We start from the raw sequence: 23,599 nt of genomic DNA, 5'->3' as shown, positions 1-23,599 counted from the left end.
CCTAAAGTCCCCACATAAAAGCTATTAGAACTAATAATACATTTCAGCAAACTAGCAGGATACAGGATTAATTTACAAAAATCTGTTGTGTTTCTTTTTACTAATATTGAAATATCAAAATGATAAAGTTTAAAAAAATAACCTCTTTAAAAATTGTATCCAAAAAATAAAACATGTATGAATAAACCTGACCAAGAAAATGAAAGACTTACATGCAAAAAAACTGTAAAACTTGAATAAAGGAAATAGAAGAGGATTCAAAGAAATGGAAAGACATCCCATACTCTTGGATTAGAAGAATTAATATTGTTAAAATAGCAATACGACCCAAAGCTATCTACAAATTTAATGTGATCGCTATCAAATTACCCATGACATTTTTCACACAAAACTAGAATCAATAACCCAAAATTTTATATGGAACTATAAAAGATGCAGAATGGGAGAGTATTCCTGGGGCAGGGGGGAACAGGAGGTATAACTCTCCTAGACTTCAGACAATATTACAAAGCTGCAGTAATCTAAACAGTGTAGTATTGATATAAAATTAAAAATAGAACTAACATTTTTTGTTTTTGTTCAGTCACTAAGTTGTGTCAGATTGTTTGCAATCCCATGGACTGCAGAACGCCAGGCTTCCTTGCCCTTCACTATCTCCCTGAGTTTGCTCAAACTCATGTGCACCGAGTCGATGATACCATCCATCTCGTCCTCTGTTGCCCTTTTCGCCATCGGCTCTCAATCTTTCCCAGCAACAGGGTCTTTTTCAATGCGTCAGCTCTTTGCATCAGGTGGTCAGAGTACTGGAGATTCAGCTGCAGCATCAGTCCTTCCAATGAATATTCAGGACTGATTTCCTTTAGGATTGACGGGTTTGATCTCCTTGCAATCCAAGATATGCTCAAGGGTTTGTTCCAACAGCACAGTTCAAAAGCATCCATTCTTCAGCACTCAGCCTTCTTTATGGTTTAAATCTCACATCCATACATGACTACTGGAAAAACTACAACTTTTACTATATGGACCTTTGTTGACAACATGATGTCTCTTGCTTTTTAATATCCTGTCTAGGTTTGTCATAGCTTTCCTTCCAAGGAACATGTGTTTTTTAATTTCATGGCTGCAATCACCATCTGCAGTAACTTTAGAGCCCAATAAAATAAACTGTCACTGTTTCTGCTTTTTCCCCATCTATTTGCCTTGAAGTAATGGGAATAGATGCCACAATCTTAGTTTGTTGAATGTTGAGTTTTAAGCCAGCTTTTTCACTCTTCACTTTCACCCTCAAGAGGCTCTTTGGTTCCTCTTTGCTTTCTGCCATTAGAGTGATGGTGGTGGTTTAGTTTCTAAGTCATGTCTGAATGTTGCTATTGCATGGACTGTATCCCACCAGGATCTTGTCCATGGGATTTTTCAGGCAACAATACTGGAGTGGGTTGCCATTTCCTTCTCTAGGGGATCTTTCCAACCCAGGGATCAGACTGGGGTGTCCTGCACTGTAGGTAGATTTTTTACTGATTGAGCTACCAGGGAAGAGTGCATATCTGAGGCTGTTGATATTTTTCCAGCAATCTTGATTCCAGCTTGAGATTCATCCAGTCTGGCATTTTGCATGATGTACTCTGCTACAGGGAACAAGGACTGTTTCAAATTTGGAAAGGAGTACATCCAGGCTGTATATTATCATCCTGCTTATTTAACTTATGGGGAATTTCCATTATGAAAAGAGGCAAACTAAAAAGAGAGGCTAGTGTTTACACCCAAAGCAAGGATGTCACTCAGAAATGATTGTGCCATTGTCCCTATCCCCAGCTCTGGAAGCCAAAGTTCAGAGGGTTTGTTCATAGGGTGATGCAGAAACTGAAACAGAGTGCTCCAAGATTCTACAAAGAAACTCATTTTATTTGAAACAGACTATGGAAAGATCAGGGCTTCCCTGGTGGCTCAGATGGTAAAAAATATGCCTGCAATGCAAGAGAATGGATTCTATCCCTGGGTTGGGAAGATCCCCTGGAGATGGAACTGGCAACCCACTCGAATATTCTTCCCTGGAGAATTCTGTGGACAGAGGAGCCTGGTGGGTTAAAGTCCATGGTGTCTCAAAGAGTTGCACACGACTGAGAGACTATACTTTCACTTCATTTCACATGGGAAGGTCAAGCCTAAGAGGTCCCTCAAACTATGAAAGATTTTGTTGATAAGCAATTAAGAGGAAGCTTATGACTTCATGACAGATTCAAGCTAAACCATTTGCAAGCTAGTTTATCAGAGAAAACCAGAGAAAGACACAGCTAAGAAGAGCCTTCCTGAGGTCAGAACACATCTCAAACATTGAGTTTAAAGGTATCCTTGAAAGAGAGAATGAACTTTGGGGGGTCAGATTCTGGAGAAATTTATGCTCCCAAGATATTATCAAAAACTATAAGGACTTCCTTGGTGGTCCATTGGTTGACTTCACCTTCCAATGCAGGAGGTGTGGGTTTGATCCCTGGTGTGGGAGCTAAGATCCCACATGCCTCGTAGCCAAAAAACAGAAGCAATACTTTAACAAATTCAATAGACTTTAAGAACGGTCAATATATATATATATATATATATATATATATATATATATATATATATCTCAAATCACTCAACAACTGATGAAAGCTACCAGCCAGGGAATGTGTATATGCCCGAGGTTGTACACTCTAAATAGCTACATCAGAGGTTTTACACTGTAGTGGAAAAAGACTTCATTAAATAGTCCATGTAGTCACTAAATATATAGGAGTAACAATACATGGAATTGGAATTGCTATACTCCATTGTCTAAATGTAACAGTTAAACAATAATTTCACAAAACATATAAAGAAATAAAGTATGTGACCTACAGGTGGGGAAAAGAGGCAATAGACTCTTCCTGTGAGAGGGTAAATGATTGGCTCTAACAGGAAAACACTTCAAAATAGCTATTGCCTATGGGCTGAGTGAATCAAAGGAAACTATCAAAAAGATAAAACACTCTAATTAATAAAATTAGAAACTAAAATTAAAAATATAAAAGATCATAGGAGACTATTGTGAGTATAAGAATGTAGAAAATATTCCTACAAACTGGAGAACTTAGAAAAATGAATAAATTCTTATAAGCATACAACCTACTTTCAGGAAACTATTCTTATAGAACAAAAGTATAACAACAAGGTTCCATCTAATAGAGTCTATAAATAAGAGATAGAAATCATATTTTTCAAAAATAGCAAATGGAAATTTTGGAGCTGAAAATTACTATATCTGAAATGAAAAATTCACAAGCTGGAGTTAACAGTAGATTTGAAGAAGCTGATGAAAAAGCAAGTGAACTTGAAGATGGATCAATAAGTTAACATAATCCAAAGAAAAGGGAAAAAAAGAATAAGAAAAGTGAACAGAGACTCAGAAAATGGTACACATGTTCTGTGTGCTTAGTCACTCAGTTGTATCCGACTCTTTGTGACCCCACTGGCAGGACTGTAGCCCTCCAGGCTCCTCTGAACATGGGGATTCTCCATGCAAGAATATTGGAGTGGTTTGCCATGCCCTCAGGGATCTAACCCAGGTCTCCTGCATTGCAAGCAGGTTCTTTACCATCTGAGCCACCAGGGAAGCCCTATGTACTAACCTGCTTAGCTTCTGAGATCAGACGAGATAGGGTGTATTCAGGGTGGTGTGGCCATAGACATAAAAAAGCACACTAACATACACAAAAATGGAGTCCCAGAAGAAAAAGGTGCAGAGTAAAATATTCAAAACATAATGCCTGAAAACATCCCAATCATGATGTAAAACATTAATCTGTGCAACCCAATTGTCCAATTAATTCCAAGTAGAATAAATATTGGAGAGCCATACACAGACACTAATGAAATATTGAAAACTAAAAACAGAAAGTCTTGAAGTATTAAAAGAAAAATAATTCATCCTTACAAGTTAATGCCAAGATATTGCTTATTTCTCATTAGACACAAGGAATGTTCTCTGGTAGTGAGATGATATATTGAAAGTGCTAAAAGACAAAACTATAAGCCAAAAATTCTATATCAAGAAAAACTATCTTTCAAAAATGAGGGCATGGGGTTCCTTGGTGGCTCAGTGGAAAAGAATCCATCTGCCGATGCAAAAGACATGGATTTGGTCACTGATCTGGGAGAATCCCACATGGCACAGAGCAATGCACCACAGCTAGGTCCATGCACCACAAGTAGTGAGCCTGTGCTCTAAAGCCCAGGACCCCCAACCACTGAGCCCACATGCCACAACTACTGAACCCGTGATGCCCTAGAGTCTGTGCTCAGTAACAGGAGAAGCCACTGAAATGAGAGAATAGCCTCCACTGCTGAAACTAGAGAAAGCCCGTGCAGCAACAAAGATCTAGCACAACCAAAGATACATAAATCATTATTTTAAATGCAGGCAAAATATAGATAGTCTTATCCTCCCTATCACCCCAAAAAGAGTTTATTTCTGGGAAATCTGCCTTATAGAAAAACTTGAAGGAAGGCCTCTGACTGAGGAAAGTAAACCTAGACTACAATTCTAATGATAGACCAAAGGGCACTGGTAAAGATAAGCAACTATGTAAGACAGGGTAAGTGCATGTATCTTCTCCTTTCTTCTCTTAACAATATAAAAAGCAAGCAAGTAAAATGGATATAGTTGTATTTCTAGACATATGACATAGTTATTTAATAGTATATTTGAGAGGTGGGGGGAAGGCAGGAGCGGTTTAGGCCCTGAGATGACAAGGTTGTGCAGTGGCTTAGGCCCAGGGGTCAGGTGCTGTACCTGGGACACACAGCCTGGGGATAATGAGTCAAAGTTCCACTTTTGGCCAGAGGGGAAGTCAGAGAATATCAACAGTTATGTTCCTAGTAATGACCTATCAGAGCCACATGTTGGGACCCAAGGGTGAGGTACAGAGAAGCAGTGGTGTGAACACGGTAATTGTGGATCAGAACCCTGACTAGGACCCATGGTGAGGCACAGAGTGTCTGCACTGTTGCCCCAGCAATGGTAGGCTAAAGCCGTGACTCAGGACCCAGGAATGGTGTGTGAAACAGCAGCAGCTCAGCCTGGGTAATGGCCAGTCAAAACCAAGACTAGGATTAACAGCGTGAGACCCAAATAAACAGCAGCATGACCACAGTTATTAAGGACAAATCACTGACTTAGAACCTGGGAGCAGGGCACAGATCAGAAACTCTAGTTGCACAGATGGTAAGGCACTGTGACACATGGATCAGGGAAAGTGGGGTACAGGAGAGATGGGGAAACTCCTGGACCCCAAGACCAGGTCTCACCACAGTGACATTTCCAGCCTCAAGAAAGACACAGCAGCAGGGACCCTAGGCAGCTCTGTCAGTTGAATCAGTGTAGGTGGACACTGTGGAAGTGCTCAGGAGCAAGGCTGCAAAGGTCATGATGATGAGATTGCTGGAGTTCCCTTGCATTATTTTTCCTCATGGGCTGAAATTCCTCTGAGGGGATCTCTGCCAGTGCCAAGCTCCTCTGAACTGGAGGAAGGGGTGGTGGGGGTAAAATCTTTCCCACGCTTTTCTACGCAGTAATCCTCAGAGTTTGCAACCAGCAAGGTTTCTGCTGCTTCTCCATTGTAGTCCAGAAATTTTAAAAAGTAATTTATATTGGTTTATAGTTGTTCATTTGTTGTTTTTTTTTTGTTTGTTTTTGTGAGGGATGCAAGTGTTGGGACCGCCTAATGTTCCGTTTTGTTGATGTCACCTTTCTCTTATTCTATGTCAAAGTGATTGAAGACACAAGAGCCTCTCACTTGCTATTGTTTTACACTAGTCATTTTTCTTTGGAGAAGGAAATGGTATCCCACCCCAGTACTCTTGCCTGGAAAATCCCATGGATGGAGGAGCCTGGTAGGCTGCAGTCCATGCAGTCGCGAAGAGTCAGACATGACTGAGCAACTTCACTTTCACTTTTCACTTTCATGCATTAGAGAAGGAAATGGCAACCCACTCTAGTATTCTTGCCTGGAGAATCCCAGGGATGGGGGAGCCTGGTGGGCTGCCATCTATGGGGTCGCACAGAATTGGACACGACTGAAGCTACTTAGCAGCAGCAGCAGCAGTCTTTTTTCTTACATTATATAATTGATTTGTGTGTACAAGGTCATTGACTTTTAGCTGGGTGACAGCACTGACAAATCAATGTAAACACGGTGTATAATCTTGAAGTAGTCTACACTTTGCCCTTTGATCTAATTTCCACATCTGCTGACTATTCATGCAATATACTTATTTGAGGCAAAGGAGTTATAATTTAACTTCTGAATGATTTCTTCCAGATATAAACCTGAGCAATAGCAAAAGGATATAGTAGTTGTTTAATCTACTTCATATGAACAAGATGTCTATGAAATGGCTCTTGCTTCTGCAGCTGTTACAGCTCACTTGCTATTTTAGCTCTGGGAATTGTGGAAAAGTGCTGGTGTGGCCAGTGGAATTTAGTCACTGGATGAATATGAAGACAATACTGGATGAGCTTGTGATGAGGGGTCATGAGGTGACTGTACTGCAATCTTCAGCTTCCACTCTTATTGATCCCAACAAACCATTGGCTATGAAATTTGAGACTTTCCCTGTATCTTTAACTAAAGATGATTTTCAGACTCTTGCCAAGATTTTGATTGAGACATGGATGCTTGCGGTGAAAGATTTCTTTTGGATCCATCTTTCAACAATACAAAGTCTATTTGATGAATTTTCTGATATTGGTATGAAGATATGTAGTGAAGTTGTTTCAAACAAGAAACTTATGACAAAACTACAGGAATCGAGGTTTGATGTCGTTCTTGCAGATGCTGTTGGACCCTGTGGAGAGCTGCTAGCTGAGATACTTAAAGTACCTTTAGTGTACAGTCTCTACTTCTCACCAGGCTATTTGGTTGAAAAGAGGAGTGCAAGACTTTCATTTCCACCATCCTATGTACCTGTTATGTTGTCTGAATTAAGTGATCACATGACATTCATGGAGAGGGTCAAAAATATGATATATGTACTTTATTTTGACTACTGGTTTCAGCTGTACGATGAGAAGAAGTGGAATCAGTTTTACAGTGAAGTAGTAGGTAAGTCAGGCTTCCCTAATGGCTGAGTGGTAAAGAATCTGCCTGCAAATTCAGGAGGTGTGGGATCGATCCTTGGGTTGAGAAAATCCCCTTTAAAAGGAAATGGCAACCCATTTGGGTATTCTTTCCTGGAAAACTCCATGGACAGATGAGTCCATTGGGTTACAAAAGAGTCAGACACGGCTTAGAGACCAAACAACACACAACTAGGTAATTCATGTTCTTACTTGGTAACATTAAATGCTATCTTTCCTTATGCCTTGCAAGGTGAGTTTGTATAAATATAATTTCACAGAAATTAGTCTCAAATAAGTGAAAGAGTGAAATAAAAATATAAAATGACCCATCCGTCTTATAAATATTATGAAAACACTTAAATTATAGGGTAAGGTAGAACCCATTACTAGTTTCAGATACCAGGAAGTCACATACCACAACTTGAAGCACATAGGACTTCTGCAAGTGAATATATATCTAACTCACAAAACTTTTTTTTTAATTTAAAAAAATCACTAGTAATCTCATAAAATGTCTTAATAAATGAAGACATGTACACTGAGAATTACACACATATTATATTATACTATGTTATATTTATATTTATCGAAGAACAGATACATTCAAACATTTTTGACCACATTATCCCAAGCTCCTTTACAAAAATTACCTAAAATATATACACACAGCAATATTCTCATTTGATCCAACATTTGTTGTTTTTGTTTTTTATTTCACTTTCAGGAAGGCCCACTACAATGGCAGAGTTGATGGGGAAAGCCGAAATGTGGCTTATTCGAAACTATTGGGATTTTTCATTTCCTCGCCCACGGCTACCAAATGTTGAATTTGTAGGAGGCCTCCACTGCAAACCTGCCAAGCCCCTGCCTAAGGTCACCTACTCTTCTTTGTTCTTCTTTGTTAACTTTGTGTTTTCAATAGGAATCATGCTGTATTCTTTATTTAAAATGTTTGATTACAGTGAGTCAGATGTGGGAAGCTGGATAAAGTGACCTTCTAGTTAGATACTGATATATGTCTATAGGAACAAAGTATCTGAATTTCATTGTTGTTCCAGAATAAGCTAGAATATGTGGGACACTTTAAGAATATGTCAGTTAAATAACAGCTTCATTATTCAACACATAATGAAGCATAATCAGATATCCACTAAACAATATTTCTAGTTATATTACATTTTATATAAGTAATATATTAGCTACATAATTATATTATAATTGTAATCTTATGGGATAATTATATATGTCATATATTCTAGAAGTGAGTAGTAACATACATTAATGTAGTAGACACAGTTTTTGCTACGTGACACTCCACGTGGAAAGACAGAATACAAAGAAGTCATAAAAATTGTGCAGAAGTGTCGCTAGGAGTTGGACACAACTGAGCGACTTCACTTTCACTTTTCACTTTCATGCATTGGAGAAGGAAATGGCACCCCACTCCAGTGTTCTTGCCTGGAGAATCCCAGGAACGGGGGAGCCTGGTAGGCTGCTGTCTATGGGGTTGCACAGAGTCAGACACGACTGAAGCGACTTAGCAGCAGCAGCAACAGTTATAAAAAGGAAAGAATGGAATGCTAATAATTATCCAGCATGAATCATAGAAGGTATCTCTGATTCACTGATAATTAAGGTGAAATCAGAAGAATGCTCAAGAATAAACAGAAGGGATGGGGCAGGGGTAGAAGAAGATAGATAAGAAAAGCATGTAGAGTAGTAATGGTAGTTGTGAAGAAGTTTGAGCTTAGTGTAAACAGGAAAAGCCCAAGTAAAGAGACAGATGATGCTGGTGAAGTCAGGTGGAAACAGATAGCAACTTAGAACATCCAGTAGGGGCACTGGGAAAACATTGAAAGGATTAAGAAAGAAAGGTGGAGTCAAATATTGTTTAAACAGGCTTTCCTGGTAGCTCAGCTGGTAAGGAATCCACCTGCAATGCAGGAGACCCCAATTGGATTCCTGGGTGGGGAAGATCCCCTGGAGAAGAGATAGACTACCCACTTCACTATTCTTGCACTTCCTTAGTGGCTCAGACAGTAAAGAATCCACCTGCAATGTGGGAGACCTGGGTTCAATCCCTGGGTTGGGAGGATCCCCTGCAGGAGGGCATGGCAACCCACTCTAGTATACTTGCCTGGAGAATCCCCATGGACAGAGGAGCCTGGTGGGCTACAGTCCATGGGATCGCAAAGAGTTGGACATGACTGAGCAACTAAGCACTATATTATACTATTGCTTAAACAAACAAACAAGTAACATGTAGTCACTGGGTTGGATGTAAAGGGAAAATTGTGGGAGAAAAGGACACTTCTCAGGTTGTTGCTAGAGGTAGGCAACAATGAGTGAAAACTAGACTACAGTGTTCATAGAGATACGACCACACTGTATCTTATAATAGTACCAACCTTATATTGTTGAGAGAAAAAAATTTGTAAGTACATGTGAAACATCCAAAATGCCACTGGCATATACTCAGTGGTCTAGAAGAAATATTAACTGCTGTCATTATTTTTATTTTTTATTATAATATACTATCAATAACCCAATGTGTGCCAGCCACCTTGATCTATTCCTAATCATCAAGATTGTAGTATTCAGCAAACTGCTAGAGATTAGATATCCCATGGAGTGTTTTAAAGGTAAATCATAAAAGTTTACATAAAAATTAATGAAAATAATTTAATAAATTTAATAAAGCTTACTTTTAAATAAAATATAATTTAACATACTTAATGTAAACTTTTTTAATGTTAGGAATTTTTAAGATTTTGCCAGTCAGATATATAAGATGAAATGCTAAAATCCTTCTGTGAGATTTGAGGCTCTTCTCCTGTGCTTTGGCTAAAATGAACATTCTTCTTCTACAATATAAATGTATGTATTTATAAGGAATACTTAACCACTCTAAATCATATATAATATTTAGTTGGAAAATAACAGATATAATAAGATCACAATTTTCTCTAAGGTTAAAAAAATATAAGCTGGAGTTACAATTTTAAAGATTAGGAAACTTCTTTTTGTGTTCTATAAGGGCTAAACCAACTTTCTAACAGTGGTGAGGTAATATCTCATTGTGATTTTGAAATACGTTTCCCTGATGATTAGTGATATTGAGCATCTTTTCATATACCTGGTGGTGATTTGGAAGCCTTCTTTAGAAAATATCTATTTTGTTCTTCTGCCCATTCTTTAATTGAAATATGTGGTTAAAACACTTTTTTTTCCATTTTGTAGGTTGCGTTTTCATGTTGTTGATTGTTTCTTCTACTGTGCAGATGCTCTAAGTATAATATAGTACCACTTGTGGATTTTTTCTTTTGTTGTGGCTTTGATGTCATATCAGGAAAAAAAAAATCATTTTTAAGACTGATGCAACAGAGTTCCAGCCTTACATTTTCCTTTAGGGATGTTATCGTATATAGTCTTATGTTTAAGTCTTTGGAGTTGTTTTAAGTCATTTGGAGTTATTTTTGTGACGGGTGTAAGGCAGGGGTCTCATTTAATTTCTTGTGTATATACTTATCCAATTTTCTCCAAAAAGAAAGAAGTGACTATTCTTTCCACAGGGAGTGTTCTTGTCTCCCTTGTTGAATTGGTTGGCTATATATTCAGGGTTTTAATTCTAAACCCTGTATGCAGTTCCATTGATCTACGTGTCTATTTTGGGGCCAGTACACTATCATTTGAAATGTTGCAGCTTTAGTATAATTTGAAATTGGAAGGTATGATACTTTTGGTAGTGTGAACATTTTAACAATATAGTAACATTATGTTCAACAGTAAAAATTGAAAAATTGATTTTTTCAAAAATTGATTTTTCTCTAAAATCAGAAACAAAAAAGGATATATCAAATATATTTCAGCCTTTTCTAAAAGTATATAAATTTGAAAATAAGAATATCTCTGAATGGAGCATTTTAGTAAATCTTATTTCCTTTTATATAAATTTTCATACTTTTGCATATTTTCTTGCCTTGAACTTATATTATTTTCACAAAGATATCAGAGTATAAAATGAATCAGTCCACATCAGTGATTAATTTGTACTAATCACTGACAGGATATATTAAAATAATACCAAATCGATGTATCTTTCACAGCATAGATGAAGCAGCTTTGGTTAGCAAGCCAGCATGACAATGCAATGAAGACAAGCAACTTTAAATGTTACTACTGGTCAGGAAAATTTTGCTCCTCTACATTTATTAAACAGGATCATTGAGTAATGTGTAATTATTCTAGTATAGAGTGTACATTTTTTAAATTAGAAAGGATAAAGGACCACAAAACAAAATAATTCAGAAACAATCCAGGCAAATACAGATTCACATGGAGTTTTATATAGTTTGAAGTGAACTACTAAAAATGTGACCAGATCTCTGCTGCAGAAAGCCCTGGGGCACCTCTCCCACTGTCGGGCAGGTGTTCACTGGGGACACTATGTAGGGGACTCTGAGGGTCCTTCACCACAGCTGACATTGTACGTCCTACAGTGACATCAATTATACAGTATAGTTCAGGATGAAGGGTGCCACATGTAAACAAATTCAGCAATATGGTCAGTCAAATAAGCAAATACACAAGTATATCTCTGGGTTATACACAGGACTTACAGGATTATCTCATAGAACTTCCAAAAAATAATACCAGACTCCTCAATGTCAGAGATTAATAATTTACACAGCTTGGGAAATTATGACAAGTTTTAAGTAAGGATTATACAGCTGAGTGAATGATAGACATAAGTGATTCAAACTGTAAGTTTTTCATAGTGCTAATAGAGAAATGAAATATTAATCACTAATCTAAAATAATTCTCAAAAAAATATGTCTGGAATAAATAACTGATTTAGTAGACCTATAATAATAAAGAATTTAAGGTCAGTTGAATCCTACAACTTCCTTCTAAGAATTTATGTTAGTAATTAATAATATAATAGTTGAAAAATCTCAATATAATAGTGTTTAACAGTATCTCCTTGCTGCCAATGTATATTGGCCCTATCTCATTTCCTGCTTATAAACAAATGTATTTGCAAAAATATACATAATACTTCTTTTTCATTGACTATGCCAAAGCCTTTGACTGTGCGGATCACAACAAACTGTGGAAAATTCTTTAAGAGATGGGAATATCAGAACACCTGACCTGCCTCTTGAGAAATCTGTATGCAGATCAGGAAGTAACAATTAGAACTGGACATGGAACAACAGACTGGTTCCAAATAGGGAAAAGAGTACATCAAGGCTGTATATTGTCACCCTGCCTATTTAACTTATATGCAGAGTACATCATGAAAAACGCTGGGTTGGATGAAGCACAAGTCAAGATTATTGATATTGGGAGAAATATCAATAACCTCAAATATGCAGATGACATCACCCTTATGGCAGAAAGTGAAGAGGAACTAAAAAGCCTGTTGATGAAAGTTAAAAAGGAGAGTGAAAAGGTTGGCTTAAAGCCCAACATTCAGAAAACTAAGATCATGGCATCTGGTCCTATTACTTCATGGAAAATAGATGGGGAAACAATGGAAACAGTGACAGACTTCATTTTTTTGGACTCCAAAATCACTGCAGATGGTGATTACAGCCATGAAATTAAAAGACACTTACTCCTTGGCAGGAAAGTTATGACCAACCTAGAAAGCATATTCGAAAGCAGAGACATTACTTTGCCAACAATGGTCTGTCAAGTCAAAGCTATAGTTTTTCCAGTAGTCATGTATGGATGTGAGAGTTGGACTGTGAAGAAAGCTGAGTGCCAAAGAATTGATGGTTTTCAACTGTGGTGTTGGAGAAGACTCTTGAGAGCCCCTTGGACTGCAAGGAGATCCAACCAATCCATCCTAAAGGAAATCAGTCCTGAATATTCACTGGAAGGATTGATGCTCAAGCTGAAACTTCAATACTTTGGCCACCTCATGAGGAGAACTGACTCATTTGAAAAGACCCTGATGCTGGAAAAGATTGAAGGCAAGAGGAGAAGAGGATGACAGAGTATGAGATGGTTGAATGACATCACCGACTCAATGGGCATGAGTTTGAGCAACCTCCGAGAGTTGGTGATGGACTGGGAGGCCTGGCGTGCTGCAGTCCATGAGGTCACAAAGAGTCGGACACAACTGAGCAACTGAACTGAACTCAGTATAATAGAAGAAATAGACCTCGTATCACCCATTTCTTTCCCAAGGGCTTCAGGGATGATTTATGTTGAAAAAACAGCCATTATGGAAAACAGTATGGAGTTTTTCAAAATTTTTAAAATATTTTTTCTTAGTCTGAATATTTATTAGCACAACTAACCAATGTCCAAGACATGAAGTTAACATATTTAAGGAACATGAGGAGGAAGGAAATCACTCTATAAACTATATAGTATGTGGTAAGAATAATATAAAAACATATCAACACCTATGGCTCAGCAATGTCTCTTTTGTGGGTACATATACAAAAGAATTGATTTTATTACCCCAATGAGCTGTCTGTACATGTCCGTAAAAGCTCAACTCACAAGAGTCAAGGGGCTAGGGCAACCCAAGTGTCTAGCAACTAATGAAGAAATAAACAAAATATCATATACACAAGTGATGGAATATTACTCACATTTAATTTTTTGTGTGTGGAAGGATAGTTATTTATTGATAAACAATGATTATTTCTTTTTTTTTTGGTTTCTTTTTTTTTAATGTTACAATATTGTATTGGTTTTGCCATATATTAACATGAATCTGCCACAGGTATACAAGTGTTCCCCATCCTGAGCCCTCCTCCCTCCTCCCTCCCCGTATCATTCCTCTGGGTCGTCCCAGTGCACCAGCCCCAAGCATCTAGTATCGTGCATCGAATCTGGACTGGCGACTCGTTTCATATATGGTATTATACATGTTTCAATGCCATTCTCCCACACCAATACAGTATACTAACGCATATATATGGAATTTAGAAAAATGTTAACAATAACCCTGCATACAAGACAGCAAAAGAGACACTGATGTATAGAACAGTCTTTTGGACTCTGTGGGAGAGGGAGAGGGTGGGATGATTTGGGAGGAAGATTATTCACATTTAAAAGGAAATTCTGACAAATGTCACAACATGAAGGAACCTTATGCTAAGTGAAATAAGTCAATCAGAAAAAGATAAATACTGTACAATTCAACTTATAAGAAGTATCCAGACTAATCACATTTGTAGAAACATAGGGTAGAATGAAGCTTGCCAGAGGCTAGAGAATGAGGAATGTAGCGTTTCTTAATGAGCATAGAATTCCGGTTTTGCCAGATGCAAAAGTTCTGGAGATTGGTTACACAGTGGGAATATACTTAATGTTGCTATACTATACACTTAGGAATGATTAACAAAGTAAATTTTATGTCATGTGTATTTTACAACAATATTTTTTTTAAAAACCTCTACTACAGACTATATTTGATTTTCTCTCTTTAGTTTCTGGTAGCAATCCCTTCAATAATGTTTGCTGTGCTCCTTCTCTTTTATGATGGAACAAATTCTGTTTTTCACAGGAAATGGAAGAATTTGTGCAGAGCTCTGGAGAACATGGTATTGTGGTGTTTTCATTGGGGTCAATGGTCAGTAACATATCAGAAGAAAGAGCCAATGTGATTGCATCAGCCCTTGCCCAGATTCCACAGAAGGTACACACAGTCCCTTAACAGTGAGCAACTATTTAATGTCTGTTAAACAATGGCACCCCACTCCAGTACTCTTGCCTGGAAAATCCCATGGATGGAGGAGCCTGGTAGGCTGCAGTCCATGGGGTCGGGAAGAGTCGGACACCACTGAGCAATTTCACTTTCACTTTTCACTTTTCACTTTCATGCATTGGAGAAGGAAATAGCAACCCACTCCAGTATTCTTGTCTGGAGAATCCCCAAGGACGGGGGGGGGCTTGGTGGGCTGCCATCTATGGGGTTGCACAGAGTCGGACACGACTGAAGTGACTTAGCAGCAGCAAACTCTATAAAAGGTCTGATTTTAGACATTTTCTAACAGAAAGGTAAACTACATGATAATTCCAATTTATCTCTCATATATATATAAACCAAAATATATATAGTAGGTGTTATAGAATTACAAGGAGTGTCTTTCATCCATAATAAATTTAGATTAACATTGTAATTAAAAAAAATAATGATATTAAAGAGACACAATATGAATTTTGGTATTATAATGGTATCTTGGGGCCATAAAAGAAACCGCCAAATTCTGCTTTGTCACTTGTTCCATTTCCTTGAATGATATCTGAGGTACAGTACACATACAGATATTCTCTGGGGTTAAATTTTAACAGAAAATATAGTCACACAATAATTTTAAGCAATATTGATAGAAGTCTGTAGTGCTTCTTGCAGTGTACACTTAGCATGTAATCCTGGTCCTTTTTGTATCCCATAAGTTTTGGAACAGACCTATCAGTGTGTTTTTAGAGTGCTACTCAGAGAAAGGATGGACAAGAGTCCCCAAACTGCCATCCCCCAACTGATTTAGAGAAGAGAAACATCTACCTCCCTGGTTGACTGCTGCTGCTGCTGCTAAGTCACTCCAGTCGTGTCCGACTCTGTGCGACCCCATAGACAGCAGCCCACCAGGCTCCTCCGTCCCTGGGATTCTCCAGGCAAGAACACTGGAGTGGGTTGCCATTTCCTTCTCCAATGCATGACTAGGCCCTGCTAAAATCTGAAGCAGGAAGATCAATGTGAAAGAGTGAAGATAGGGTCCTGCCCTTAAGGTGAACTCTGTAAAGGTGAACTCTGTAAAGTCTGGTCCTTAATGAACTCTGCTTCCTGTCATATTCTTCCTCCTGAGTGAAGAGGGAGAAGGGACTATAAGAAGCAGTCAAGCATAAGGAAGACTGGCATGGAAAAGATTCAGCTGCCTTCTTCTTCATAAAATACAGCAGTAACTTTTTTTCTAATATATAAAATACCCCTGCAGTCTTCGGATATTTGTGAACAACTTTTTTAGTTTGCAATAATAATAATAATCTAATAATCTAATCTAATCTAATAATCTATGCTATTTTTTGCTGAGAAACTAAAAATAATTTACACTCATTCACAGAGAAAATAGAAGTTAAACACTAATAAATTATAATCCAGTTTATGAGAATTGCTTGGAATTCCAAAATTGTTCCTTATTTTTGTACTGAATCTAGAGACCACACTAATCAATTCTGTCAATGCTTTGTGCTTCATTGTTGAAGTATTCAGGACCAGTTGAATAAACTTTGATGCCACTATTTTGGAACTTTTTCAATAGTCCTATTGTCCCTCTCAAATTTCCAACTGGCTTTTCTTTTCTAAAGGTAAAACATCCAAGTCTAGTAATAGTGGTAATACTTTGGATTCATGTTAAAAAATTCCAGTTGTCATTGCCTTTGCAAGTGCTTAACAGTTTATAACTTAAATGAAGCTATACTTCCTAAGAAGCACTAATTAACTTATTATTAATAAATTATGAATAAGCAAAGGTATTTATTTCTAAGTGGCTGATGCATGCCATTTTCCTCTTTGTAACCAAAATGTGTGAAAGTCAATAAAATAACATTATACTAACAAGTTGATATAACTAAACTCTCTTCTATAATGGTCAAAAAGAAATCAGTGAATATTAAATTTGAAGATGACAGCTAGTATAAAAAGAAGGCAAATAAGTGTGTATGTTACTTGTAATCTGTCACTGTCTTTTTGTTCTTGAAATAAGACCACCTAGAAATTATTTAAGTTTTCATGTTGGGACTGACATCTCAATCATCTATGCCATTATGTGTATATCAAGTGTAGGTGTTCCTATTCATGTCAGGGTATTGTGCATGGGTTCTAATTCACTTCAGTTGTATCCAGTTCTTTGCAACCCTATGGACCATATCCCACTTGGCCACTCTGTCCATGGAATTCTCCAGGCAAAAATACTGGAGTGGGTTGCCGTGCCCTACTCTAGGGCATCTTCCCAACTTAGAGACTGAACCCACATCACTTATGTCTCCTGCATTGGCAGGTGGGTTCTTTACAAGCAGCACCACCTGGGAAGCCAGTCAATGTATTAACAGTTAATATTACTTAATATGCCCTCATTTCTTACATGTCATATGGAAGACTAGATATATTTTGATCACTTTAGAATTGTAACGTTGAAGTTCAACTCATAGAATAAGATATTACCCTTACCCTAACAGGTTCTATGGAGATATGATGGCAAGAAACCAGACGCCTTAGGACCCAATACTTGGCTGTTTAAGTGGATCCCCCAGAATGACCTTCTTGGTAAGACTTGGTAGAAAAAAGTATTGAAAACACGGTAACAGCTGAGCAAAGTGATAGCACTTCAAAAGGAAACAAATGTATAGAGAATTATTGAAACACTTGAAAAATGTATTATTTTATTTTCATTTCCTATGTGAGGGGGAAAAGGGAGAATATATAACAATTGGCCTTTTATTCTACACAGTCACACCCCTTATGGCCAGAATTTTTATTTTGGCTCTAATTTCTACTCACAGTGATCTTTTCAATAACTTCCTTGAATGTTGTTCTGTCTCTGAATTCTTTCCTTATACCTCTCTTTTCCCCTCTGTAGGGGTATGCTAAATGCTACTAAAAATGAGTTCCCTTTTTATTACAGGTGACTCTCCATTTTCTGTTTAAAAGAAAAATCTGCAATCATTTTTATGATGCAATAACACACTTCATGACAAAAGGTTGCTTTTCCTTCCCAGTGCCACTACCATTATCCTTCTTTTCCCCTGTCAGGCCAAATGACTCCACTATATCTTTAAGAGAATAATTTCTGGCATGCCCTCCTCTTTTTTTTTGCACTGTGGTTTCTTTTACCCAGAATATTCTTTCAAGTTGTTCATCTGCCAATCATGGGTTCATCTGTGACGTTCAAGTGACTCAGCACTTCTTTCACAAAGTCTTCATTTTCCCCTTCAGCAGACATAGCAGTTTCTTCTCTGAGTTCTGAAAGCAATTTAAAAACACTCTCATATGTGTAATAATCTGTTATCTAAAAAAACACTGCTTCTTTCAGAGCCTTATAAAGCCCACTTCTCATTTTATTCTAAAAGTTATAATTAATCATTTTATTGAAATTCACTCAATCCTAGGTCATCCAAAAACCAAAGCCTTTATAACTCATGGTGGAAGCAATGGCATTTATGAGGCCATCTACCACGGAATCCCTATGGTGGGCCTTCCTTTGTTTGCTGATCAACCTCATAACATTGTTCATATGACGGCCAAGGGAGCAGCTATCAGATTGGACTTGGAAACAATGTCAACAGAAGATTTGCTCAATGCATTGAAGGAAGTCATTAATAATCCTTTGTGAGTATATGTTTTTTACCTGACATTCTTTCTAGAGAAGTTTTCATCTGAAGGCCAAGGAGGCAGAAATGAGCCTTCACATAAGTATAATGAAGAGTAAGCCTTATTCAATGCTTTGAAAACAATCAACAATAACCTATTGTGAGTGTCTCAATATTTTTTCATGGTTTTCTGGGAAAGGTTTGTCAGTAGTTTAAAGATAGTAGAGAAATTCTAAAAGACTTAATCATTAGAATGAGAAGAATCACTGAAATGGTAATAGAAGGATTAAGAAGCATTGAGAACAAAGGTAAGTAGGGAACCATGTATCATATTAATATGAATACACATCTGCCCACTTTACTTTCTTTCAGCCTGTGAACTCCTCAAATGTTTTAAACTCTACAAAGATACTTTATTTTCAGTAAACCACTTTGACATAATCAATCTTAAATTCCCATTACATTTAATATTTTCCAAGTTTTCTATGCTAATATTTTGGCTTCATCACTGATAAATGGTAAACACCTAGAATTTTCTAATTACTCATTTTCAACTATGTAAATAATATTTATAAATACAGGTTTATTCTTAGGTTTTCTGATTATGATAATTTTTGTCTAATTTAGAAGAATTATAAATCTAAATGCAGTTGATTTGGAAAGATATGTTGGGATATTCCTTTTTAAAATTTTTTTACACAATTTTTAAAGCCTATTTTCCATTCAAAATTATTACCAAATATTGGTTATGCTCACAGTGTTGTACAACACAACCTTGAGCTTATATTATTTCCAGTAGTTTAGCTTCCTACACCTCTATGCATATATTTCTATTCCTCCAATCTGGTAACCAAAATTGTTCTCTATATCTGCAAGTTTTTAATAATACTTTGCTAACTACAACTTTCTAACTTAATTTCAACTATGTAGATATTGCTTATAAATGTAGATATATCCTGAGTTCTTTAGGTTGTGATTGATTTTGTCTTATTTGGAAGATATGATGGGATATTACTGTCTAAAAGCCAAATTTTCAAAAATGAGAAATATTTGATTTCCAAATCACTTCAGGATATACGTGAATTTCAGTAACACAATTATATTAATATCATAAATGTTATATATATATATATGTTTCCCCCTATTGTTTCATAATGACTTTGCAATGAAACATTTTGAGAATGCCAGTAACAGTAGCACAGTGTGTATTTGTGTTTTTATAGCTACTACTGCTAAGTCACTTCAGTCGTGTCCAACTTTGTGTGACCCCAGAGATGGCAGCCCACCAGGCTCCCCTATCCCTAAGATTCTCCAGGAAAGAACACTGGAGTGGGTTGCCATTTCCTTCTCCAGTTTTTATAGCAGTGTTATTTAAATTTAATTTTAGCACAGCTATTGTCCTAAATGAGTAGCGTAAAAAGCACATTTTCTTTTTTTTCTTAAGTAATAGATCTTTCATTTGCTGATTCTATATAAACATACATCTCTCTAGTATCTTTATATTTTTTTAATTTTAATAATGTAAAGTTGGTGTCAAAAATGAAGATGATTTCTTAGCTGCTATATACTTAATGTTCATGATATGCTACATATTTTATTTAGAAGCATAGTGTTACTTTACACATATTAAGTAACTTCTTTATTGTAGTCTACTCATAAGATGGTTAGATGCTATCACCGACTCAATGGACACAAGTCTGAGCAAGCTCTGAGAGTTAGTGATGGACAGGGAAGCCTGGCGTGCTGCAGTCCATGGAATAACAAAGAGTCGGACATCACTGAGTGACTGAACTGATTCCTATTGTATCACAAAAATATTTCCTGATTACTGCAATCCTTGCAAACACCAAGTGCTCCCCCTGTGCTTTGACAGAAAAGGGAAAAAAGTTAACTCCATTGTTATCGCTACAGTGCCATGTTATAGCACTTTGTGATTTAGAGTTCATGAACCATATCTCATTATTCTTTCTACTTTCTTGTCTGTTAGCCATCATCTCTAGGTCAGGAAGATCCCCTGAAGAGAATGGCTACTGACCCTAGTATTCTTGCCTAGAGAATTCCATGGACAGATGAGCCTGGCAGGCTACTGTCTATGGGGTTGTAAAGAGTCAGACACAACTGAACACAAACACAGACACAGTCCATCATCATTTTAACAGTAGAAACAGTAGTTCAGGCATTGTAACTGCAATGCCTGAAAGTGAAATTTTGAGTCTTCTCCACATTCTAAGAGAATCTTTTTCTAAAAGAACAGGAACCAGAACAATATGAGAAAACATTTTCTGAGTGTATACTAGATTCTAAGAATGTCTCTAAGAATCAATATGATATTCTCAAAATAATCAGATAAGGTACTATTTCTATCCATTTTATACAAAAATGAAAACCTGTGGACTCTATTGTGATTGGGCCCTCCATTTATAAAATAAAAATTTAAAAGATAAAAATGTTTTAAAAAATTAATAAAATTAAGTTTTAAAAAAACTAAGGGACAGAAAGAATAAAAAATGGCCAGCAAGTATCGGAGTCAAAAATCAAACCAAGTCAATCCACTTCCACATTTTCAACCACTATTTCACTAATGTAAGATCAATCCTTTCTGGACTTGTCTCTCAACCTCATCATAGATTTACTTGCTATATCTGGATTATGACTGCATTTTAAAACATGTTTATCAGGTCAATTAACAATTCTTTACTAGATAATTCAAACTTTGAACAAACAAATTATGAATTTTTTTTTTTTTTCGCTTTGGAACAACTCATGCCATTCTTTAGACTACACAGTCTTTTCCCTCTCATTTTCTTTCTTTTCTTTTTAGCTCAAAATCCTAAGAATTTAAGAAATCCTAGCTCATAAGCTGGGCTTCCATTGTAGCTCAGATGGAAAAGAATCCACCTGCAATGCAGGAGATCCTGGTTCAATTCCTGGGTCGGGAAGATCCTGGCAAAAAGATAGGATAATCCAGTATTCTCAGGCTTCCTTGGTAGCTTGAATAGTAAAGAATCTGCCTGCAATGCAGATCTGGATTCAATCACTGGGTTGGGAAGGTCCCCTGGAGGAGGGCATGTCAACCCACTCCAATATTCCTACCTGGAGTATCACCATGGACAGAGTAGCCTAGCTTGGCTACAGTCCATGGTGTGGTAAAGAGTCAGACATGACTGACTGATTAAGCACAGCACAGCCCATAAGCTAAGATCTCAGTAATCACCTTGGAAGAAAAGTAGCTACTTTTCTTCCACTTTGTGTTGCACTCTTTGTTACCATTTGCAAGAAAATTTCATTTATTTATCTATTATAGCTCATTATACAAAGTAATCACTGATTTTCCTTCAGCTACAAAGAGAATATCATGAGGTTATCAGCTATTCAACATGATCAGCCTATGAAACCCTTGGACCGAGCGATCTTCTGGATTGAATTTGTCATGCGGCACAAAGGAGCCAAGCACCTGCGGCCAGCCTCCCACAACCTCACCTGGTTCCAGTACCACTCTCTGGATGTGATTGGGTTTCTGCTGGCCTGTGTGACAACTGTTGTATTTGTCATTACAAAGTGTTGTCTGTTTTGTTGCCGGAAGTTTGCTAGCATAGGAAAGAAGAGGAAAAGAGACTAGCTGTTTCTGAGATGTCTAGCAAATTTGCCAAATAAGTAGAACTCCTCATATTTATTACAGTAGGATGAATTATGATAAACTTCTACTCCTCTTGTGACAAAATATAAATTTTACTTTCAAGGGATTTTCTATCTGACAAAAATATGTCTTGCCAAGAAAAAACACTGAGGAAAAATTAAATAAAAATAAAACTATATGCATACATATTGAAATTTAATTTTTTAATTCAAAAGTTAATCTAAAAAGAAATGATTGTGTTTAACTATTTTTCACATGCTCTTTGTAAAAACAACAACAAGAAGTCTACTCACAGCATCTGTGTCATTTTCTAGATATTCAGAATTTTTAACTTCATTTTGATGTCAAATTTTATAGGTTTTCCTTGTTATTGAAATTGTTCAATAATTGGAATTCTGTAAAAAGATTCATCCATTTATTCTTTTGTGAGACCACTATCCGGTCTTCATTTCTACTGTTCATGCAGCCTCAGCATCACCTCCTACCTAGATCCATGGCAAGACATTTCTGTTCATCCAGTTTAGCTTATTTCCCAGAAGAGTGTTTGTAAAATTAGAAATATAGCAACTGCTACCTGCTTCCTATTATAAAATTGAAATATTTGTGAAAATCTTTAATTTCATGACTTAATTCTCTTTTTCTAATCCACCTTTTAGTCACCTATTATTTTCCCTCCCATATTCAACTTTTAATAATGGATGTAAGTTCTCAACTGTATATTAAAAAAAATATATAACCTGGACTCTACAGGGACTTAGAGAATTTTCATTCTCTCAGAATGTACCTGAATTTATCTACAGATCTTATCTATATCTATATACATATCTAAGTCTGTATATACTCTTACAAAACTGGAAACAGCATTACTTAACTACTTGCAGATACAATGTGATATCCAATGGTTTAGTTGACCATCAGATCAGATCAGATTAGTCGCTCAGTTGTGTCCGACTCTTTGCAACCCCATGAATCACAGCACTCCAGGCCTCCCTGTCCATCACCAACTCCCGGAGTTCACTCAGACTCACGTCCATCGAGTCAGTGATGCCATCCAGCCATCTCATCCTCTGGCATCCCCTTCTCCTCCTGCCCCCAATCCCTCCCAGCATCAGAGTCTTTTCCAATGAGTCAACTCTTCGCATGAGGTGGCCAAAGTACTGGAGTTTCAGCTTTAGCATCATTCCTTGCAAAGAAATCCCAGGGCTGATCTCCTTCAGAATGGACTGGTTGGATCTCCTTGCAGTCCAAGGGACTCTCAAGAGTCTTCTTCAACACCACAGTTCAAAAGCATCAATTCTTTGGTGCTCAGCCTTCTTCACAGTCCAACTCTCACATCCATATATGACCACAGGAAAAACCATAGCCTTAGCCTTGTTGACCATAGATTGAATTAATTACTATTGCATTATAATGTATTTTGAACCACACTTTTGATTAGCATTTATCATTATTTTGTTTCTTTCTTCAAGCAGCCTCATTCCTTGCCATAGCA

General features: G+C 37.0%; 1 protein-coding gene across 1 annotated transcript; it reads left to right on the top strand.

Moving 5' to 3' along the window:
- Positions 1 to 6,365: 6,365 nt before the first annotated feature.
- LOC100296421 (UDP-glucuronosyltransferase 2B4) lies at positions 6,366 to 22,849 on the top strand. The gene is made up of 6 exons (XM_002688329.7): positions 6,366 to 7,118; positions 7,860 to 8,008; positions 14,668 to 14,799; positions 17,340 to 17,427; positions 18,270 to 18,489; positions 21,810 to 22,849. The coding sequence occupies exons 1-6, from the start codon at positions 6,389 to 6,391 to the stop codon at positions 22,087 to 22,089; spliced, it is 1,599 nt and encodes a 532-aa protein (XP_002688375.1). The 5' UTR covers positions 6,366 to 6,388; the 3' UTR covers positions 22,090 to 22,849.
- Positions 22,850 to 23,599: the final 750 nt, after the last annotated feature.

The sequence above is a fragment of the Bos taurus genome, chromosome 6 (assembly GCF_002263795.3).
Source record: "Bos taurus isolate L1 Dominette 01449 registration number 42190680 breed Hereford chromosome 6, ARS-UCD2.0, whole genome shotgun sequence".
In the NCBI taxonomy this organism is placed as follows: Eukaryota; Metazoa; Chordata; class Mammalia; order Artiodactyla; family Bovidae; genus Bos; species Bos taurus.
Note: the sequence above shows the minus strand (reverse complement) of the source record. Positions and strands in the feature narration are given on the sequence as shown.